Source organism: Xyrauchen texanus, chromosome 20 (genome assembly GCF_025860055.1).
Source record: "Xyrauchen texanus isolate HMW12.3.18 chromosome 20, RBS_HiC_50CHRs, whole genome shotgun sequence".
NCBI lineage: Eukaryota > Metazoa > Chordata > Actinopteri > Cypriniformes > Catostomidae > Xyrauchen > Xyrauchen texanus.
This window is the reverse complement of record NC_068295.1, coordinates 4,102,323-4,127,037: the sequence shown is the minus strand read 5'-3', so window position 1 is coordinate 4,127,037 and position 24,715 is coordinate 4,102,323. Positions and strand designations below refer to the sequence as shown.

The 24,715-nt window shown below is 38.3% G+C and overlaps 1 protein-coding gene across 1 annotated transcript in view; it reads right to left on the bottom strand.

Moving 5' to 3' along the window:
- The window catches only part of LOC127660372 (acyl-coenzyme A oxidase-like protein), a 62,834-nt gene that overhangs the window by 37,559 nt on the left and 560 nt on the right, over window positions 1-24,715 (bottom strand). Inside the window, exons 3-13 of the mRNA XM_052150510.1 lie at window positions 20,375-20,461; window positions 20,119-20,205; window positions 19,918-20,016; window positions 19,567-19,681; window positions 18,833-18,919; window positions 17,938-18,010; window positions 16,055-16,187; window positions 14,302-14,336; window positions 9,253-9,369; window positions 5,117-5,270; window positions 4,686-4,775 (exon numbers count right to left, since the gene is read on the bottom strand). Of these exons, the coding sequence (XP_052006470.1) occupies window positions 4,686-4,775; window positions 5,117-5,270; window positions 9,253-9,369; window positions 14,302-14,336; window positions 16,055-16,187; window positions 17,938-18,010; window positions 18,833-18,919; window positions 19,567-19,681; window positions 19,918-20,016; window positions 20,119-20,205; window positions 20,375-20,461 (1,077 nt within the window). The remainder of the gene's footprint in view (window positions 1-4,685; window positions 4,776-5,116; window positions 5,271-9,252; window positions 9,370-14,301; window positions 14,337-16,054; window positions 16,188-17,937; window positions 18,011-18,832; window positions 18,920-19,566; window positions 19,682-19,917; window positions 20,017-20,118; window positions 20,206-20,374; window positions 20,462-24,715) is intronic.

The window sequence follows — 24,715 nt, the reverse complement described above, 5'->3', positions numbered from 1 at the left end:
GTAGGTTTCAGCTCTACATCTCACCCAAATTATGCCGAAACTTAAAATAACCCCTTTTACTCCAGTCTTTACATCTGCACAGACCACTACTGCATACTATTAAACCATAATCTCAGCTTAACCAAATTGGACACGCACTTTTACGGGACAGACAACACTTAGTGTGCTGGTCATGTGTTTGAAATTTAGAGCTGAATGTTCTCATGACAGGTGATGCTGAAATCTCTTAACTTCATAAGACTGATGTTGAATGAAAGAAATCCCCATAACCACAAGAAATCTGAGAGACGTAAGAAAATAAGATGTTCACAGTTCTTGTGATTATGGATTACTGTTTGGCCTCTCATTACCAGCAACCTCGATTTTCACATGCCCTCGTTTGAACTTCAGCATTGGTTTGCCGTTTTTTTGTTGGCTTTAAGCACTAAATGAATCCTCAAAACAATGGCAAAAAAACAAAAAAAAAACAACAACTTTTAACTGATGCTTTGAAATGGCCACCATTGTGATATTAAAGGGATAGTTCTTCCAAAAATGAATATTATGTTATCATTTACATTACATTCATGTCGTTCCAAACTTGTATGATGAACAATGTATTGGTCTTTTTTCCATGCATTTACAGATAGGGGCTGCTAAAAACAAGGTGCCACCTTCAAAATATACTAGAGCTGCCCATAAGGCTAACTGTACAACTTCAGTAGATTCATATACAGAATAACACAAACTTTGTATAACGGAAAAGACTGAAAATGTAGACGTTATTCTCTAAAAATCCTGACATCGACCGTAGCTCTCCATGGCCCAATGTTCGCATCATGAGTTTTAAGTGAATGATAAATGGTCTGCACTTATATAGCACCTTTTTAACCTTAACGGTATTCAAAGCGCTTTACACTGTGACTCATTCACCTAATCACACACACACTCACACACACCAATGGCGGCAGAGCTGCCATGCAAGGTGCTAGCCTGCCATTGGGAGCAACTTGGGGTTCAGTGCCTTGCCCAAGGACACTTTGGCATATGGAGTTGTGTGGACCTGGATTCGAACCACCAACCCTGCGATTAGTGGCCAACCCGCTCTACCAACTGAGCCACAGCCGCCCACAACTCCAATTCCACTGATCGATTGATCCAGTTCACAAAAGTAGTCCCAATGATTCGTTCACAAAACAGACTGATCCGGTTCTCCATTTCAATTAATTGCCTTGATGATCCTGTTCACAGCCAGTGTTGGGTGTAATCCGATTAAAGGGTAATCAAATATTTATTTTGTTGGAACAGTACTGTAACTCATTACATATTAAATTCTTGCAATCAAATAGACACGCCCCAACAACATTACTCAACCAATGGCATGAGGGTCTCTTTGTTTGAACAATGGTAGACAGGGGGCGTATTCAGAAAGTTTCTTTTTGCAATTCCGTTTGGTTGAGCAGAAATTACATACTTTAGATTTATCCCTTGTGCGTCAATTTAAAAAAGTTACTCAGAGGTCTTTAGAGGACAAAAATCTCAGCGTCAAAAAACTACCATCAAAATATTATAAATTAATATTCTTTTCCACTTTCAATTAGTTATTTTTGACACACACACACACACACACACACACACACACTCTGACATCCATACCAACACACACAATTTTAGCTGCATCGTTCATTCAATTGTCCTGCAGTGCTCTAAAATACAGCAAACAGAAAATAGGAGAAAAGCTTGTATTTGCTCCATAGGCTAAACATGAGCACAATGCCGCCACCTGGTGGAAAATATAAAAAAAAATTACATTTTGAAGCCAGGGATCTGGAATGAAAGCATAATATCATAGAATACATGATTTTATGCTTTATTGGCACTGGGATCAAATATTACAGTTTTAATGGGTTTCAATGGGGACATTTTTGTCCTGAAGGTCCTGAGTGTAACTACACAGTGTATTATAGATGTATTATAGGAACTGAGGTTGAAATATCAAAATTCCCCCCAAAAATACACACTTTTGGCAAAATTTATGCCGTTGGCATTAACACAGCCAAAATGATAAAAAAAACTAAAATGAAAAAGACAAAAATGTCCCGAAGGTCGCACAAGGGTTAAGTACTTTACTTGGGATACACCTTTTTCCAAAATAATATTTATGTAGAATACGTTTAAAACATCAATTATGTTCATAAATATGTCTGTTTACTGTGACAGCTCGACATGTTGGCGTGTGACTTGCGTGCGAAAATGGATGACGAAATATGGACATTATTTTGAATTCTTTGAAGTGTTTTAGAAAGTAATTTAAAAGTGAAGTAATTAGTAATGTGAATACTTTTTAATGAAGTTATTAGTAAAGTGGATTACTTTTTTTGTGACTTAGCGAACACTGTTCACTGACCACTGGATGTGAAGATCATCAAAACCATCAAAAACGTTTCAATTTCTGAGACCATTTCCTGAACCATCTCGTCATTAAATGGGATATGTACAGAAGAGACTGATATTTTGTAATTGTAATATTCAATCAAATTAGAATTTTCTTTAACCTCATGCGACCCCGCATACACATGCGTAGACCTTATATTTTGGCCTCTCTATACACAAGGCATGATTTAAATTCATTTAAACCGACTGATCTCAGTTCAGAAGACTCTGGGCTGTCAGTAAAGGGATAAACTTTCAAAACGTGTGGTCATGTGACCAAACAACATGGTGCCGATCACAGCAGAGTTTGTCTTTGGGAGAAACGGCAACAAAACTACATCTGGTAAGAAACCTCATTACATTTTTATCAAAAGATTAGCGTCTCTAGTTTCATCCAATATGCCTTTTTTATTTTTTTTTATTTGAGCGATTTATCGTGAAACGCCACGCTGTTGAACAAAATGCACACTAACGTGTTCCTTAGAAATCCTATATTTACCTGTACTGTGCATTATCACATTGAGAATCAACGGGTTCATCCAAAAGCTGAAAAATGCTGCTTTCAGAGGCTTTATATGGAGTTAGAATGAAAATAAGGTGCATTTTGAACTGTTCTGAGACCAGTGCAGACAGACAACACACTCTAGGTTAAGTTATTCACTAAATAGGGAGCAAGGGGGCATCCTATAGCTCTCTATGCAGCCAAGTGCATTAAATCTAAACTTCCTATCAAAAGTTCAACATGTTTGGCAGACATGGGTCAATGATAATCAGTACATAGATTCAGAATTTATAATGCATACTTTCTATTTCAGCATGGTTGGTAGTGATTGGACAATGCTGGTCAATACTTTGAATCAGAATGAATTATGCAAATTTCTGATGTAATGTCTGTAACGTCTCAAAAACATGAATTATCAACACTCCTGGAAACATCTGACTTTCTATAGCTTGGTATTATTTAAAATTTCACAGGTTAGTCCTGCTGTCCACATACGTGGACACACATTTTTAGGAAAAAACATTTTTTGTTGCATGTTTCTTTGGGGCTACTAGTTACATATCAAAAAGAGAAATGGAAAATGCACACAGCAGTCACGCTCGGGTCTCAGGAGGTTAAAGAAATACTTTAAGTGAATTTAATACAATGTAAAAAAGGGCATATTTGTGTATGAGTAATTAAAAATCTGATTTCTCTTTGCATGGACTTTTACTGTGCAAAATGTTTCGTCAGGTAACCTACAGTAAAATCTTCTAAATGAACTGCCTTTAATCAAGTCAAATGTATTTATTTATTTAATATGTTTATTATAATTTTTTATACATTACTTATGAATACTGAATTAACCTGTCAGGTGAAAGTTTAATTGTCTAAAAGATTTGGACCAAGAATGTAATCAAACGTTTTTATCGAACACTATTCTGAATATTACGGTTTAGACTCTTTAGTGCTAAAATGACGACAGCGTCAGCCTGTTTCTCAGGATTCAGTTGCATAAATGTATTTTGGTTCTGAAGGAGCTAATTTAATTTCAGCAGAAAGTACATGTCTTTAGGCTTCGTCCAGCTGTGAATGCAGACCTTGTGTTTGAGTCTGTATGCGTGTCGTCTTATGTTGTTTTCACTGCCGCTCAACGCTCATCAATGCAGTACTAATTCCAACCAGCATAAAATTAAGCTATAATTACCATAACAGTTATCTAACAACCAGCAACTATGCTCAACACATTATTGCCGATTCAATGTGCAAATGCATCAAAACGACAACCATCATTAATCCACTTAATTCAATTCCATTTGTGAGGCATCGTTTATATTATTAAAGAATGGCTGATTGCCTTTTTTTCTAGTTTCTGCGCTCTTGTTTGTCTGAATATGGGTATGTAAATGTGATATTGGACTATTTTATGCATGCACATGTACGTAGTTCACTTCTGTGATTATGCTAATGCAAAGGAGCACGGTTTTGCCATTTATTCCCCATATGGCAATAAGTGTTTTGTTTACTTATGACGCCCGAACAACCAACTGCACTTAAATGTGGCCGAGTTGCGTCTTTTAATATGATAAACTGTTCCTTTGAATTAAGCGGATTAATAAAGGAGTCGTTTTGACGCAATTGAACACAACTGAATCAGCAATATGAGTCTCAATCCACCTCCTTTGAGTTATCGGAATGAGTCTTGGAGGGCATTTGTACTTTCATGATCTGCTCAGTAAAAATGCATGAAGTGGCCAAGTGTAAAAGCCCCTCTAGTTATATTTATGAATACCTGGAGCATCACCATGTTGTCGCCCTCAAATGTGACGAAGACGTCGGAATCGCACTTCAGAGAAGGAATTCGGTTTTCCATCATATAGCCCTGGGGTAAATCAAGCACAGCGCATGTGCACATTGAATATTAGTATTATTAATGAATGAATACACATAACTGCTGCACATAACTGTCAATTAATATATAATATGTTCTGATTGGCCTTGATTGTGCATCACAGGACATTCATTATCAGCGTAGATGTGTATGTGTGTGTGTGTGTGTGTGTGTGTGTGTGTGTGTGTATGTGTGTGTGTGTGTGTGTGTGTGTGTGTGTGTGTGTGTGTGTGTGTGTGTATGTGTGTGTGTGTGTGTGTGTGTGTGTGTGTGTGTGTGTGTGTGTGTGTGTGTGTGTGTGTGTGTAAACGTGTAAAAAGACACACACTCACCATCCCGCCGGTACACTCACGGCAGTCTTGCAAACACGCAAGGTTTTCCCACGTGCTGTAGGCTTTCAGTCCAGTGACGAGCGCTTGCAGAGCGCGGTTGCTTTGAAGGTCGTGACCCTGACACAACGCATCATCCATCAAAACTGCTGCATATCTACACAGTGCACAATGCACACAGACTTCAAAAGACTTCTAGAAGATTGCCCAAGAAACAACTATTCAGTTTACTCATATATAAAACAAGTCTTGTTTTACACAGATATAACAAATGCTGCCATTATATTAATGCTATTTAGGCAGATGAGAACTGGCTCCCCAGCTGAGCCTGGTTTCCCCCAAGGTTATTTTTCTCATGGAGTTTTGTATTCCTTGCCACAGCTGCCTTTGGCTTGGCCTAAAGACAATAATACAGTGCTGTGAAAATGTATTTGCCCCCATTGTGTTTCTTCTGTTTTTGTGTGCATCTCATACTAAATTGTTTCAAAAATTCAAACAAAATCTAATATAAAACAAAGGCAATCTGAGTAAAAACAAAATATAGTTTTTAAATGACAATGCTATTTATTGAAGCAAAAAAGTTATCCAATACCAACTGGGCCTGCGTGAGAAAGTATTTGCCCCCTTAGCTACTAAATCATAACGGGATTCAGGTGGACTAGACACACCCAGACTTGATTACTGCCAGCCGTGTTCAATCAAATCAACACATAAATAGGACTTTTTCAACAGCATGAAATTGGGTAAAAAGTCCCGCCCTGTAGCACACTATGCCAAGGACAAAATAAATTCCAGACATGATGAGGAAAAATGTGATTGAAATACATCAGTCTGGGAAGGGTTACAAAGCTATTTCAAAGGCTCTGGGACTCCAAAGAACCACAACGTGAGCCATCATCTCCAAATTAAGAAAACTTGGCACAGTAGTGAACCTTCCCAGAAGTGGGAAATTCCTCCACGAGCAAAGAGACGACTCATCCAGGAAGTCACAAAAAAGTAGTGGTTGACCGATATATCGCAGAGGCTGATAAATCGCTCTATAGTCTGACTTTTTTCATTATCTGCATCGGCCGATACATTTTCCTGTTTGGTCGATTTGTTTCTTGAGGGCGCCCTGGAATTCGCCTGCTTGCATGTGAAGCGACTGGTGGTGGCGTAGTGGGCTAAAGCACATAACTGGTAATCAGAAGGTTGCTGGTTCGATTCCCACAGCCACCACCATTGTGTCCTTGTGCAAGGCACTTAACTCCAGGTTGCTCCAGGGGATCGTCTCTGTAATAAGTGCACTGTAAGTCGCTTTGGATAAAAGCATCTGCCAAATGCATAAATGTAAATGTAAAAGCGACTGAGACATGTAAACGACCAGTCATATTTTGTTTTGTTGTTACGTGTCATCATGTTAATGCAATAACAGACATCACAGTAGATCATATTTTAGATTTTGTATTCATTAATTAAATATATTTTTTTTATATTTTAAATGTATTTAATATATATTTTTTTAATTTAATATTTTATATTCATTAAATATTTTGTAATTATTCATTTATTTATTTAATATATTCATATTCATTGATGATTAAAAACATTATTCATGTTACATTACATACATATACACTCACCTAAAGGATTATTAGGAACACCTGTTCAATTTCTCATTAATGCAATTATCTAATCAACCAATCACATGGCAGTTGCTTCAATGCATTTAGGGGTGTGGTCCTGGTCAAGGCAATCTCCTGAACTCCAAACTGAATGTCAGAATGGGAAAGAAAGGTGATTTAAGCAATTTTGAGCGTGGCATGGTTGTTGGTGCCAGACGGGCGGTCTGAGTATTTCACAATCTGCTCAGTTACTGGGATTTTCACGCACAACCATTTCTAGGGTTTACAAAGAATGGTGTGACAAGGGAAAAACATCCAGTATCGCGGCAGTCCTGTGGGCTGAAAATGCCTTGTTGATGCTAGAGGTCAGAGGAGAATGGGCCGACTGATTCAAGCTGATAGAAGAGCAACTTTGCCTGAAATAACCACTCGTTACAACCGAGGTATGCAGCAAAGCATTTGTGAAGCCACAACACGCACAACCTTGAGGCGGATGGGCTACAACAGCAGAAGACCCCACCGGGTACCACTCATCTCCACTACAAATAGGAAAAAGAGGCTACAATTTGCAAGAGCTCACCAAAATTGGACAGTTGAAGACTGGAAAAATGTTGCCTGGTCTGATGAGTCTCGATTTCTGTTGAGACATTCAGATGGTAGAGTCAGAATTTGGCGTAAACAGAATGAGAACATGGATCCATCATGCCTTGTTACCACTGTGCAGGCTGGTGGTGGTGGTGTAATGGTGTGGGGATGTTTTCTTGGCACACTTTAGGCCCCTTTGTGCCAATTGGGCATAGTTTAAATGCCACGGCCAACCTGAGCATTGTTTCTGACCATGTCCATCCCTTTATGGCCACCATGTACCCATCCTCTGATGGCTACTTCCAGCAGGATAATGCACCATGTCACAAAGCTCGAATCATTTCAAATTGGTTTCTTGAACATGACAATGAGTTCACTGTACTAAAATGGCCCCCACAGTCACCAGATCTCAACCCAATAGAGCATCTTTGGGATGTGGTGGAACGGGAGCTTCGTGCCCTGGATGTGCATCCCACAAATCTCCATCAACTGCAAGATGCTATCCTATCAATATGGGCCAACATTTCTAAAGAATGCTTTCAGCACCTTGTTGAATCAATGCCACGTAGAATTAAGGCAGTTCTGAAGGCGAAAGCGGGTCAAACACAGTATTAGTATGGTGTTCCTAACAATCCTTTAGGTGAGTGTATGCATGGCACATTGGTTTCTGCAGAATTTGTTCTTTAAAGTATCAAAGTCTTTTAAGTTTTTTTTTAAAGGACTACAGAATAAAAAGTTCTGTATGAGAAAAAGGCTTTCAATCATTTTTGGTTCTAATTGGAACCTTTATTTTTAAAAGAACAAAATTGAAGTTAAATTTGAATTATAACAGAAATCACGTCTCTTAGACGATGATCTGACAGGTTTGTCCCAACTATATTCAAATAATTGTATTTATTTAATATTTAATATTCATTTAATATTTTGTATTTATTAATTGATTTATTTAATAAATATATTTTTAAAGGCTTAATTTGTATTAAATATATTTTATTTAATTATTATAACATTTAATTTATTATTAATGATTACTGAATCATCCTGATTGTTGGAACAGATAAAAATTACTTATAAAAAAATACAAGTTTCTTTGTTAAATGCAGGGTACATATTTTTAATGTTTTTCTTTTTTTCTCAATCAACACATAATTCTGAGATGTGAGCGCAGATGTGTCAGATAAATATTCGTGAACACTGAAGTGGTTTCTCAGAAGGATGCATCTGAGCTCCTATTTTCCTTCATCTCTTTGCCTGTGGTATTTCTAAGAATGTTTACGAAAATACCCCACTGTGCCAATGACCTGAATTACACAGAGACCTCAAGTGGATGGCAGTAAAACTGCTCCTTGTGTTGGCATTTTTAAAAGTATTCTTATAATTATTCTTTGCAGCACTTTATGTCCAGAAAATAACTCTATTCATTGATGATTAAAAACATTATTCATGTTACATTACATACATGTTACATACACATATACACGGCACATTGGTTTCTGCAGAATTATCAAAGTCTTTAAAAGGCTTTCAATCATTTTTGGTTCTAATTGGAACCTTTATTTTTTAAAGAACTGGACAATAGTGTAAAGTGGCAAATTGAAGTTATAACAGAACTCACGTCTCTTAGATGATGATCTGACAGGTTTGTCCCAACTATACTCAGATTGAGTGTACAAAGGTGCTCCCACTGTTGCCCCACTATTGGGGCAAGTTGTCACAAAAGGTCAGCCTGTGTTCTTTTTTCCTAGGCAATATCGGTGGAAATGCTGATGGGCTTTTTTTGTAGCCGAGACTTTAAGGTATGTCACTATGCAGGAATTGACTTTCAAAAATGAACCTACCCTGAGAAATATTCTCTGGAGCAAAATGATTGACAACTAGCACCAATCTCCCCTAAACTCCAAAAGATTAACAAGGTGACGTGTTCAGGGTGAGGACAGGAAGTGTTTTTACCTTGTGGTGAAGGTAAGAGCAAGGGCAGCAGCCAGGTGTGGCATCAGTCTCAGGTGCTGCGTTTGGTGCTCAATGATCTTCACCTCTTCCTGGTCCTTGGGACCAAACTGTCTGCGACTTTGAAAGAATATTGTGAGGAAGGGAAGAGTAATGATAGCTTATATCTTTGCACAGATAAAATTAGTAAGCAATTTTATCACTCTAAAATCCTGTTAACACATAATATAATGTTTACATCTTGTGGCTATACTTTTGAAACACTGTGTATAATAGTTTATTCACTGGCCCCATTCACTTGTTTTGTAAGCATCTTACTGTAACTGCAATTGTAGGGACCAGTTTAAATCATTAGTCTATTTATTTATGGAAATCAACATTATGCTACAAATGCTTTACTTTCGATCAAGCTTAACTTGTATTGAACCTGAAACATTCATTTTAAGTGTTCAGATACTTTTGAAGCTACTATACACGGAAACCTCTAGCATTGACACTCATACAAACACACACAGGATAGGTCAGACATCCAACAACACACCTGGAATAACCGTTCAGGAAGCCCATTTTACTAATCACACAACAACTTTGTGCGCATGTACTATTAGTTTGCATGAATAAGTGTAGCAAGTGTGTAGAGTGGCCGTTTGGTGCTTGTGTGTGTGTATACGTTTCTGCTGAAGTCAAACTTGTGGTACTACACTTGAGCTGTGTACACCTGTTACCCTTTAAGTACCACAAACTGTATCTCTACATCTTACATGCTGCAGGTGGCTTCCCCACAGAACAGACAAGATGGGGGGAATGTGTCGTGAGTGTGTACGTGTGTGAATGTGTGGGTATGTGTGGTTTTAAAGGTGAGAAGCCCACACCAAATCCTATCATAACTTGCATCATCTGTAGTCGGAGTGTCTCCTCTTGTAGGCAGATATATTGTCTGTTTCTGGTTGTTTAAAATCAAACAGAAGTATTCATTTATTTGAATCTACCAGTGCAGTTTGATTCCCAAACAAATTACTCTTGAATCGGCTCTTTTAAATCTACTGTGCAAAACATGCAACGTGACCAGTGTAACCCGATTCCTGAATGAATGACTCTTATGAGCCGGTTCTATTGAATCTACAATGCAAAACACACAACGTGACCAGTGTATCCTGATTCCTGAACAAATGACTCTTATAAGCCAGTACTTTTGAATCTATGGTGGGAAACATACAACACGTCCTGTATAACCCGATACCAGAGCAAATGACTCTTAGGAGCCAGTTCTATTGAAGCTAAAGCGCAAAACACATTCCCGAACAAATGACTCTTATGAGCCTGTTCTTTTGATTCTACAGTGCAAAAAAACAACAAAACAAGTGAAACCTGATTCTCAAACGAATTAATCTTATGAGATGGTTCTTTTGAATCAACAGCGCAAAACACACAACACAACCAGTGTAAACTGATTCCTGAACAAATGACTCTTATGAGCCGGTTCTTTTGAATCAACAGCGCAAAACACACAACACAACCAGTGTAAACTGATTCCTGAACAAATTACTCTTATGAGCCGGTTCTTTTGAATCAACAGCGCAAAACACACAACACAACAAGTGAAACATGATTCCCAAACAAATGACTCTAATGAGCCGGTCCTTTTGAATCTACAGTGCAAAAAAACAACACAAGTGAAACCTGATCCCAAACAAATGACTCTAATGAGCTGGTTCTTTTGAATCTACAGTGCAAAAAAACAACACAACAAGTGAAACCTGATTCCCAAACAAATGACTCTTATGAGCCTGTTCTTTAGAATCTACAGTGCAAAAAAACAACACAACAAGTGAAACCTGATTCCCAAACAAATGACTCTAATGAGCCGGTCCTTTTGAATCTACAGTGCAAAAAAACAACACAAGTGAAACCTGATTCCCAAACAAATGACTCTAATGAGCCGGTCCTTTTGAATCTACAGTGCAAAAAAACAACACAAGTGAAACCTGATTCCCAAACAAATGACTCTAATGAGCCGGTTCTTTTGAATCTACAGTGCAAAAAAACAACACAACCAGTGTAAACTGATTCCCAAACTAATGACTCTAATGAGCTGGTTCTTTTGAATCTACAGTGCAAAACACACAACACGAAACAATTTATGACTTAACCAATGGTTTGAGTTTGGGGCGGGATTACTGAGAGTGGGGCTATCGAGTGCAACAGTGCCCATCGAATTAAAAACAATGGAAAAATATAAAACTATTGATTTGAAGTTGTTGGTTATAAGTATATAAACAATATATTTTAAGTTAATTGCAAACTATTCAGATATACACAAACGTGTAAGAAGTTTGAGAGTGTAGGGAGGCTGACTCAGTTGTCCCTGGTGTGTTAGTTTACCACAGTTTAATCACTATGATTCTCTGATTGGTCAATCTTTCTATTCAGGATTATGGGTAGTGTAGTTCTTTACCAGGAATTCTGCTATTAAAAAGTGTAGCTGAAATAGCTCAGGCCGATGGCTTCAGCAGAATCATTTATCATCTATTAACAAACTCAGAGCTCACGGCAGGTCTGTCTTTAAGGGTTTAAAAGTAATTTTTAATTATTAATTTCTCTATGGAAAAACTTTATGAGAATCAGATTGTTGTGGTTTATAAGACCAGGTACGTGTATTAAGAAAAGCCACACATTTTTATAACGTTACTACTGACCATTTTAGGTAGCTTTTGGAGAGTTGGACATTGACCAAAAACTTGGGTCTCAATCTCTGTAGAGCCATGCGTGAATTTACAAAACACCTGACCAAAGTGTAATTCTCCAACACTGAAACTGACCAAAGGACACTTGCAAAAAAAGTCTTCGATTTAATCTACAACCCTTCCTTTCAATAATACTTAATTAAAAGGGTTTTGTGGTGTGTGTTGTAACAAGATAAAAACTTTTAATCCGATAACTGCACAAGTGAGTGTGGTTTCTCCGGTATACATCACACCTGTCGGGACCTGAATGCTCATACGTGTTTTGGTACCAAAGTCGTGGCTCTTCGTTTCTCCTAAGAATAGCGTGTGGGCGAACAGAGGTGTTTCGCAAATGGAAAACCTGCAACTATCGAAAGCAAACATTTCCTTTCTGCACTCTTGGGATGCCATCTTCAGACACAACCCTGCAACCACCCACGCATGGAACACATGCACGTACACACACACAGGTAGTAAGCCACATGTGAGGGAGACAGAGAGCAGCAGAGGAGGAGCGGCCACGAGTCTCCCTCTAAACGGGATGTTCTATGTGGTGAGGAGTCACTCTACACGTCATGACAATCTCAGTTTGTTTTCACTCATTTCTTCCTCTAGTTTGTTGTTTATTCAGTTTCCCCCATGACCACATAAATAGCTTTTGCAGCTTATGTACACAGTTTTGAAGTCGATATTTGCGTTTGAAGAAGCACAGCTATAAAATACTGAAAAATGATTAAAGAGAACAGGGTTTGATGTGACGGCATATCACTTTTTATATCTGTCATGAATGCACACAAACACACGCATTTACTTGGCGACCTAAATCAGAACATAGCATAGATTGTTATTCGTTTTTTTACAAAGTAACGTTTTTAAACCATTTATAAAATAAAATCATTTTGTTCCCAAACTATAACCAAGTAAATTATTGTTAATGATATTAAACCCAATGATATTTTCAAACCCACATATCCAACCCTGGCATAAATCTTTCATGATATAAGCACACTGATGAGCCAAAACATTATGACCACCTGCTTAATATGCTGTTGGTCCTCCACGTGCCACCAAAACAGTGCTGACCCGCTCAGGCATGGACTCTACAAGACCCCTAAAGGTGTCCTGTGGTATCTGGCACCAAGACATTAGCATCAGATCATTTAAGTCCTGTAAGTTTAGAGGTGGAGCAGCCGTGGATCGGACTTGTTGTCCAGCAGATCCCACAGATGCTCAATCGGATTGAGATCTGGGGAATTTGGAAGCCATGTCAACACCCTGAACTCTTCATCATGTTCCTCAAACCATTCCCAAACAATCTGTGCAGTGTGGCGCATTATCCTGCTGAAAGAGGCCACTGCCATCAGGGAATACCACTGCCATGAAGGGGTGTACCTGGTCTGCAATGATGTTTAGGTAGGTGGCACATGTCAAATTGACGTCCACATGAATGGCCTGACCCAGGGTTTCCCAGCAGAACATTGCCCTGAGCATCACACTCCCTCCACCGGCTTGTCGTCTTCCCACAGTGCATCCTGGTGCCATCACTTCCCCAGGTAAATGGCACCTAGTACACAGTCATCCACGTGATGTAAAAGAAAACGAGACTCATCCGACCAGACATCCTTCTTCCACTGCTCCAAGGTCCAGTTCCGAAGCTCATGTGCCATTGTTGGCACTCTCACCGGTCTGTGGCTACTCTGCCACATATGCAGCAGGGTGCGATGCACTGTGTGTTGTGACACATTCCTCCCATAACATATCAATAACATTTACTGTGAATAGTGCCATAGTAGACCTTCGGTCAGTTCGGACCAGACGGGATTGCCTTAGTTGCCATCGCGCATCAATGAGCCTTGAGCGCCCAACACCCTGTCAGCGGATTGTGGTTTGTCCCTCCTTGGACCACTGTCAGTAGGTACTCACTAATGTTGACCAGGAGGACCCCACAAGTCCTGCCATTTCAGAGATATCTGACCCAGTCGTCTGGCCATAAAAATTTGACCATTGTCAAAGTCGCTCAGGTCTTTACTCCTGCCCATTTCTCCTGCTTTCGCCATGTTGACTATGAGAACTGATGCTTACCATCTAATCTACCCAGACCTTGACATGTGGCCTTGTTAGAAGATGATCAATGGTATTCACTTCTCCTGTGAGTGGTCATAATGTTTTGGCTCGTCGGTGTATTTAGTTTGTAGATTTTGATGAAATTGTTATTTAGTGTGTTTATTAAAGGAATATTCCAGGTTCAATCCAAGTTAAGCTCAATCAACATCATTGACTGGTCCCCAACATGCAGCATCCAAAGGTAAAACATTGTTTTTTTTCATACCTGTGACTGTAGCGTACTGCTATGATGAGTCCCAACTGTAAGAAGAGAAAACACATGCATTCACCACACTGGGCAATGGGAGTTCATACAAATATTTGAACTACACAAATTACATTAGCATGCTAAACTTCCATGATTAATTGCTAATGTCTCCAAAATTGCTGTACTAAAATATTTTGAAAAATAATGAATATAGCCTATCTACTGCTTCACAGGGCTAACCTACATATGTTTATATAGCTCAACTCTATGTGGATTGTAAATGAGCAATTATGGCAGCAAGCGTGTACTTCCAGGACCTGCTGTTGAGATTCATGTGTATGCTAACTGACCTCCAGGTATTATAGACCTCCTTTGTCTGAAATATGAGTAATAAGTGCATGTCTCCCTCTTGTGGTCATGATGAAGCATTATGGCTGTTCAATTAAAGACATTTTGGAATCTACTCCAATTCCGATTCCAATCGACGATCTTGACGTTTTATATTTATAGGTCTATACTAAAAATAAAATATGGAATACAGCTTGGGTTGGGTAATCACTGGCACACCAGCAACAGCGAGAGAGGAGTAGACTATTTTATTTATATACATTTCATACCTGCATTCCAGTCTACATCTTGATGTAATCCTTCCTCATGATCACGCAGCATGTTTTCAAATTCTGATATAGTCTATAAAGTTATAAATATGGATATTTTTCTTACAAAAATTGCATCGCTTCGCTTTAGAAGGCATTTATTAATCCCCTGGAGCCATAATGATGACTTTTTTGATGGATGAATACGCTTTTTTGGGCTTCAAAATCTAAGGTACCATTCACTCCCATTATAAAGCTTGGAAGAGCTAGGACATTTTTTAATATAACTCTGATTGAGTTTGACTGAAAGAAGAAAGTCATATCCACCTAGGATTACTTGAGGGGGAGTCAATTATGGGCTAATTTTCATTTTTGGGTGAACTAACACTTTAATGAGAGGACCGTGTTCACGCAGCCTCTCGCGTGACGCAAGCGCGTTGGAATGTTTAAATTAAAGCAAAACCAAAGAAGCTTGTGTACAGCATTATATTGTAAATAAACCAATCTGCACTTCCAGTTCTGTCACGGATGCGTCAGTTCTTGTGTGTACATGCCAACTCGCTTATGCCATGCAAGAGGCTGCATGAACTCGGTTATCTCATGAACACCTATGAATCAGAGAGTGACCTAAAGTGAAATATTTAAGTGAAAAATGACCTAAATATTGATCTGTTTCTCACCCACACCAATCATGTTGCTTCTGAAGACCTGGATTAAACCAATGGAGTCGTATGGATTACTTTTATGCTGCCTTTGTGTGCTTTTTGGAGCTTCAAATCTCTGGTCACCATTCACTTGGATTGTATGCACCTACAGAGCTGAAATATTCTTCTAAAAATCTACGTTTGTTTTCTGCTGAGGAAAGTAAGTCATACACATCTGGGATGGCATGAGGGTGAGTAAATGATGAGAGAATTAAAATGTGTGGGTGTGCTATCCTTTAAGCCTTCTGGAATGTGTATTATTTCAGTGAAACACGATCTGAACACGGCCAGATGAGCAAAGTCAATTCCAAGCTTTTTGGAATCAACTCCCACTTTTGTTTAATCCTATCTGATACTTTCCATTTGTGTTTACAGATTCACTACACAGATTACGGAGACAACTCTGAGTTTATCAAGTCCAGGTGTGTTGAATGTTAGTAGAGCCGGGTGAGTGTGTAAGAGTTTACTGACCTTCATCGCAGCCAAGCCCTGTACGGCGAGACCAAGGCGGGTGGGTGTCAAGGCAGCGAGCATAGCATTGAAACGACTGCTTCTACTGATGATAGGAGACGAGTAAACACCATCCGCTGATACGGAGCCAAACCTGCCACACACACAAAGAATACCTGGCTGAGTGCGGACAGTGTGATGGTTGTCAGTTTGAGATGCTTTTTGCTACATATGTGAAGTTCTAAAACTGTTATAATCGCCAACAGCGCCTTTAAGGGATAATGTAGTCAGTTGGTTGTTATTGCAAAATAAACCCAAACCCCAATCCCAACAGGAAGCGGAGTAGCTTATTACATGGCTAATAACCAAATAAATGGACATGAAATATTGATTTGCATTGAAATTGTGTTATTAATTGAGAAGAAAGAACATCACTAAACGGCTGATTTGCACTTCCGGTGTGCGTTGGAGCTCCAATTGCATGAGTGACCATCTGGCTGCTCATTATCCAGCTTATTTCAAGACTGCTCGCCAAATAAATAAATAAATAAATGGACATGAAACGTTGGTTTGAGTTTACTTGTAGACGAAAAGTAGGAAAGATGACTCGCAATACCCGGATAACCGGTCTGATGTGTCTGGATCCCCGGATGTGCGGTTGTTACTCAGAAATATCAGACAACTAGATGGCGCCATTGACCAATCAGAATCGAGTATTCCAGAGACCCGTGTAATAATGAGATACATGCACCCTCCTACTGTACATTAATTTAGAAATGTTAAATATTAAATACATTGTACACATCCTGTACATTTGACAGATTGTGTCCTGATAACTTTAAATCATTGATTCTTGAGATAAGAGACAAAACATGTTTCACATTTAGATTTATGCATTTGGCAGATGCTTTTATCCAAAGCGACTTACAGTGCATTTATTACAGGGACAATCCCCCCGGAGCAACCTGCAGTTAAGTGCCTTGCTCAAGGGCACAGTGGTGGTGGCTGTGGGGTTCGAACCAATGACCTTCTGATTAACAGCTCTGTGCTTTAGCCACCACCACAATCTGGAGTTTTTCATTTTTAATACTAAACTACTAATTTGAGATGGATATATTTGTAGGCAAAGGCCTCAGCTAGCAATACAAGTAAGGGAACAGGTTTTTATATTTGTCAAATTGACATTTCTTCACTTCATAACTTACATCTCACTGTAATTTCTGTCGACTCCGTCAGACACACTAAAAGCATGCAATTTTAATTTGATCCATCAAACAAGAGTGTAAAGTCTTTAAAGGTGCACTATGTACATTTTTCCTCATTAAAAAAGTTTAACTCATTTTAGACATTAATTGTAATTTTGCAATATATGTAGGAAACCATGAGCAGTCACATTAAAATGAAGATTCTAGTCATATCAGAAACCTTATAAAAGCTGATTTATTCTACATGGAGAGGGTCCGCACATGGGGGCTGCCATGTTTTAATCACATGACCAGCCGAATACTTCTCGCTTGATCTCAGTATCCCTCCTGTAATTTGACACTTTCACTCACTGACCTCTTACACATGCTTCCAATTATATGCCCCGAGTATACACACTTCTTTTAGATTGGACTTTTTCAGTATTATTATTATTATTATGAATTTCTTGATTTTTAAAATAGAGGATTTTTGTATGTTTGACATGTTTTGTTCCTTATCTCAAGAATCAGTGGGATGTCATTTACCACGCTGAGTGCTTCATAATTGTGTTTTAGTTCCCAAACTTGAACCTTGTTCGTTGAACACCTGTGATTAATTACTTAGAAGAACCCCATAACAAAGTAATGCTGACCTGTCAATAAATATCATATTTTAATAGCACATTTCTGAATATGTGATTGAAGTAAATTTTAACTCACTTTCTCAGCAGATTTTCCCGTGGTATCCGTACATTATCAAATATCAAGATGCCGTTGTCGACCCCATGCAGACCTGCGTAAAATCACATATCAAGAAGAACAGTGAGATTTGGGAAATCAGTAACTTTGTTCAGATGGGCTGTGTTGTAAAAACTGTGATGTTTGGGGGCCTGGCGAATAAAGACGCTGACTGCCACACCTGGAGTCGTGAGTTCGAATCCAGGGCGTGCTGAGTGACTCTAGTCAGGCCTCCTAAGCAACCAAATTGGCCCGGTTGCTAGGGAGGGTAGAGTCACATGGGGTAACCTCCTCGTGGTCACTATAATGTGGTTTACGCTCTCAGTGGGGCGTGTGGTGGGTTGTGCATGGATGCCGCGGAGAATAGCGTGAAGCCTCCACACGTGCTAGGTCTCTGTGGTAACGCGCTCAAAAAGCCACATGATAAGTTGCGCGGATTAACAGTCTCAGACGTGGAGGCAACTGAGATTCGTCCTCCGCCACCCGGATTGAGTCACTACGCCACCACAAGGATTTAGAGCGCATTGGGAATTGGGTATTCCAAATTAAAAAATCAAAACAGGGGCGGCTGTGGCTCAGGTGGTAGAGCGGATCGGCAAACGCAGGGTTGATGTGATGTTCGATTCCCAGCCCACATGATCCCACATCCCGAAGTGTCCTTGGGCAAGACACTGAACCCCAAGTTGCTCCCAATGGCAGGCTTGCATGGCATCTCTGCTGCCAATGGTGTATGAGTGTGTGTGTGAATGGGTGATTCACGCACACACAAAGTGTAAAGCGCTTTGGTAACCTCAAAGGTTAAAAAAAGCACTATATAAGTGCAGATCATTTACCAAAATTGGGAAGAAAATAAAAAAGAACAGTGATGTTTAACTACCTTCCTTGTGCTTCATGTCAGTCGCTGTCACTCCCGGCCACATGACTCCATTCTGATCACGGATTGGTACAATAAAACAGTGGGGACCTGGGATAGGTGGAAATTCAGAAATATGTTAATGATGGCACAAATAAAAAACAGAATTAATTCAAAATATGAGTTCAAAAGGTTCGATGTGAAATTGATTACTATTAATTTACAACATCTTGCGTCGAGAAAATCTACTGGCACATTTCTGAAGTTCTTACTCTTGCATGCCTGCATAAAAATCTCATTTTAAAGTGAATGACACATTTGTTAAATAAAATGTCCATAACAAATGATCACACCACAATCAGCCTTTGCACACTTATAATAACATTGCACACTATTGCATGCAATTATATAAGAAATATGCAAAGAAAATATGAGTGGTGCTTGCTCTTAATATAATAATAATAATACATAAATGTTGTTTGCATACATTACTCAATGCATGTAAGCTGAAAGCATGCATAATATATGTCTCAGGCACATATAACTAACTAAATGTTTATGCTTTCCAAACATATATGTATTTAGATAATGGCAAACTGATGAGTACCATAATCGCCATCATTTACAACATAAACAGGATGTTTGAAACATGAATTCAAAAACCAAAAAATTAAGCTAAATTTGGCTGAAACTACGGTTATGGTGGTAATATAAGGCATTGGTAAATGCAGTATGAACAGGTATAGCATCAGTATTACCATGATATTCTCCATTTATAATGAGTTGAGCAAATACGGCAGCATAGTTTCCTTTCATTGCGTTTCCGATGTACATTTTCTGAGCATCTTCAGAAGGTGTGTGGATAATAAACTCCTTCAAAGGAATGAAACATTTAAATGCAAGTATTTTAAGAGTACAGTACAGTATGCTATCACTGTATTACAAAAGAGCAGCATGAACATTTTTCGAAATATCTCCACAGATGAAAGGTGAGTAATTGATGACAGAATGCTCATTTATTGAAGTTTTGATTAGGAATCGGATTTTAGAAAACTGATCCCAGATCAGCTTGTATTGGTGCTGATAGGGTAGACTCTATAGTAAATTACCTGGGTGGATTCATGGTATCGGGCCTCGGTAAGAATGCCCCGTACGTTGCTACCGTGGCCTCTCTCAGTCATTGCAAACATGCCTGTAAACTGCAACTCCTGCAATTAAACACAGAGTCATACAGATGATAAATCAAGGCATTTACAAATGTTCGGTTATGTTTAGCTGGCCGATACGACTTTGAGTCATCATAGACTTACAGAAACAGGCTGATACAATTTCACCTTCTGCTCTGGGCTGCCTAGATTAGTGACAGCACCGCCATACAGTCCACACACAACACCGAGCTGAGGGTTACAGGAAGTACTATTCAAATGAACAACCATCATTTGGAATAAATGCAAATGTATAGTCTCATGCATGCAACATGCAAATGAACTAAGGAACGGTTCAATATTCAGTTATAATCTAAATGAAAGCCAGGAAAGATGTTAAGATATAGCACAAAATATAAACCTTGACTCCAGTGGCCATGTCTGCTGAGCAGATGAGTTCAGTGATTCCCAGACTCTTAGCTATGAAACCTTTTTGTTTTTCTTTAAGCTGAACAAAACAAAAGGCAAAAAAGAGACTTTTAAATGCATATTACATTCAAAAGAAGCAAAAACTACCATGACACTGCCATGTTTTTTGCAATCTGAAACATAGTACTACATGGTATTACACTAACAAAAGTTTCAAAACGTACTGACATGTTTTTTTATACAAGTACCATGTCAATTCCACATTTTTGGACATGGACCAGATACAATGGTAATAGCATGTTTTATACAGGTACCATGGCAATACTATGTTTTTTTTTGGACATGATACAATGCTAAAACCATGTTTCTTGACATAGTACCATAATACTATGTTTTATTACCACGGTAATGCCATGTTTTTTTACAGGTACCATGGTAATAGCATGATTTTTGAACATGATAAAATGGTAAAACCATGTTTTTGGACATAGTACCATGGTAATGTCATGTGTTATTACCATGGTAATACCGTGTTTTTTGAACATGATAAAATGGTAAAACCATGTTTTTGGACATAGTACCATGATAATGTCATGTTTTATACATTTATCATGGTAATGCCATGTTTTTATACAGTTACCACGGTAATGCCATGTTTATAATAGAGTTACCATGGTAATACCATGTTTTTTGGACAAGATACAATGGTATAACCATGTTTTGGACATAGTACCATGGTAATGCCATGTTTTTATACAGGTACCATGGTAATAGCATGATTTTTGAACATGATAAAATGGTAAAACCATGTTTTTGGACATAGTACCATGGTAATGCCATATGTTTATACAGGTACAATGGTAATATCATGTTTATTGGACATGATACATTGGTAAAACCATGTTTTTGGACATAGTACCATGGTAATGATCATTGTTATTACCATGGTAATGCCATGTTTTTGATACATTATATCATGGTAATACCATGTTTTTGGATCACAGTTACCATGGTAATGCCATGTTTATAATAGAGTTACCATGGTAATGCCATGTTTTTATACAGGTACAATGGTAATACCATGTTTATTGGACATGATACAATGGTAAAACCATGTTTTGGGACATAGTACCATGGTAATGCCATGTTTTTATACATTTATCATGGTAATGCCATGTTTTTATACAGTTACCACGGTAATGCCATGTTTATAATAGAGTTACCATGGTATAACCATGTTTTGGACATAGTACCATGGTAATGCCATGTTTTTATACAGGTACCATGGTAATAGCATGATTTTTGAACATGATAAAATGGTAAAACCATGTTTTTGGACATAGTACCATGGTAATGTCATGTTTTTTTACAGGTACCATGGTAATGGCATGATTTTTGAACATGATAAAATGGTAAAACCATGTTTTTGGACATAGTACCATGGTAATGTCATGTTTTTTTACAGGTACCATGGTAATGGCATGATTTTTGAACATGATAAAATGGCAAAACCATGTATTTGGACATAGTACCATGGTAATGCCATATGTTTATACAGGTACAATGGTAATATCATGTTTATTGGACATGATACATTGGTAAAACCATGTTTTTTGGACATAGTACCATGGTAATGACCTATTTTAGTACCACGGTAATGCCATGTTTTTATACATTTATCATGGTAATGCCATGTTTTTATACAGTTACCACGGTAATGCCATGTTTATAATAGAGTTACCATGGTAATGCCATGTTTTTATACATTTATCATGGTAATGCCATGTTTTTATACAGTTACCACGGTAATGCCATGTTTATAATAGAGTTGCCATGGTAATGCCATGTTTTTATACAGGTACAATGGTAATACCATGTTTATTGGACATGATAAAATGGTAAAACCATGTTTTGGGACATAGTACCATGGTAACGCCATGTTTTTGGACATAGTACCATAATACTATGTTTTTATACAGGTACCATGGTAATACCATGTTTTGGGACCATTACCATTGTAATATCAAGTCATTCTTTGAAGTACTGTATCTTAAGAGTGCCATGGAAATACCAATGTATTTGATATGGTAATCATTCAGTGCCACAGTCAGGGGCGCAGCTACACATTTGTTGAGGAGTATGCAACATCAGTTAGTCAATAATTGATTCAGGTGTTGTTTAATAATTCCTGAGGTAATTTACTTATGTGACAGCGAGACAACAACAAGCGAAGGTAGGAAAGCGCTGCAACATTAGTTATGGTTAGTAAGAGGAGATCATATAGTTTGGACATGGCAGATGTAACAAGCATTTCTCTCTAAATGTAAAGTGATTGAATGCCCATTCCCAAACATACAGCAACTTTTTACATAACCGCGACAGGAAAGATACTCAAAAATGAACTGATATTTATGATAGCGGGCCAACTGTACATTTTGGTGATGATAAATGTCAGATAGCTTCAAGCTTTTCAAGATTTTCACTTTCAGAGAAACGTCCGTAGACAGAGGGTGAGCGGTAGCTATGACGGTACCTTTTGATCAAATGGGTGGGCTGGTAAGTTTCATAGGTGGGCATTTGTGAATGGTGCTCATACAACTTATTTTCATGTCTGTAATTGGCGTAACATGGCATCACTTTTAAGATCATAAAGCCCATTACACCTATATTTTACAATTATTCCCCATATTAAAAATATAGCCTATTGATATAAATAAACGGATTGCCATTGTACATAATCATAAGATTTAAGTGGGTCCTGACAACCTTATTATTGGTATACTACCTTCCTTTTTAATAAATAAAATACAGCAATAGACTTCCAGGATTAAAGTTAATTACAAGGACAAATCAGAGTACACACGAATGCAAGGATGGAGTGGAGAGAAATATATTAGATGGGGAGATCAATAACATATAAGATTAAGAGCCTAAAATTAGAACAAAGATGGGAACTGCTTAATGAAGTAATTCTAGATTAAATGATGATGATTATCTCTCTTTGATATTTCTGATTAACTGGTTAAATAGAACAGAAGCACGCATCCCACAAAACACTGTATCCAGTCATTGCCGCAAATGGTACCATCAGCTAATACTGGCGGGTATAGTGCTTTACAATTCAGGTATTTAGTGAACACCCGCGGCATGATTTTGGAGAGCTGAGGTGGAAGGATTTGTCTGCATTGCACAAAAATATCTCGTATTACCGTTCTCGCTTTGTATTTGTATTACCGGTTTGCAGCAGCCGCTCTTTGAGTGTGTCGTTGCTTTTGACCAATGACTAAAATAGAAAAATACTACAAATTTCTGGTGCTATTATGTGATTGGTTGGGGCGGTAGAGCCCACCCTCAGTGTTTGCAACACATATACCACCCCCAAATTGCTTTTAACCAATGCACAAATCGTTAAAAATCTTCCATTTTTATTTAATGCCGTGTTTGCCAAATGTTTGATTGGGTGGGCAAGACTTGCGTTTGTGTGGGCTCAGCCCACCATTGCCCCTGCCTACATCCGGCCGCACTTGTAAGTGTCCAAAAATGTCCATGTCCAAAAACTGGCATAATAATATTATATATTAATATTATTTTTCACTTTCAATTAGTTACTTTTTTAACCAGCATCCGTCCTGATCATAACTACCCAATATTCATTCATTTTCAGGATTTTAACACTTCAAATGCCAGTTTGTTTACATAATGTCACAGTTGTTTTTCACACACACACACACACACACACACACACACACACACACACATTTCTCAATACACACATGCAAAACACACTCTGACATCCATCCAACACACACACACACACACAATTTTAGCTGCATCATTATTCAGTTGGCCTGCAGTGATCTATAATACAGCAAACATAGAATAGGGAAAAAGCTTGTATTTGCTCCATAGGATAAACATGAGCAAAATGGCGCCATTTAGTGGAAAATATTAAAAATGACAATTTTGAAGACAGGGATCCGGAATGAAAGCATAATATCATAGAATTCATGATTTTATGCTTTAAAATCAAGTATTATGTGATCAAGTATTGCCGTTTTAATGGGTTTCAAAGGTGACATTTTTATCCTTGAGGTCCTGAGTGTAACTACACAGTGTATTATAGATGTATTATAGGAACTGAGATTGAAATATCAAAATCTCCCCAAAAGTACACACCTTTGGCTAAATGTATGCCGCATAAATACAGCCAAAATGATCTGAAAAAAATGTCCCGAAGGTCACACAAGAGTTCAAATGTATGATTTTGCCCCCACTCCCTTTGTATGGAACCCCTATGCGTTGCATATGTTGCATAACCCATTTCTGCGCCCCT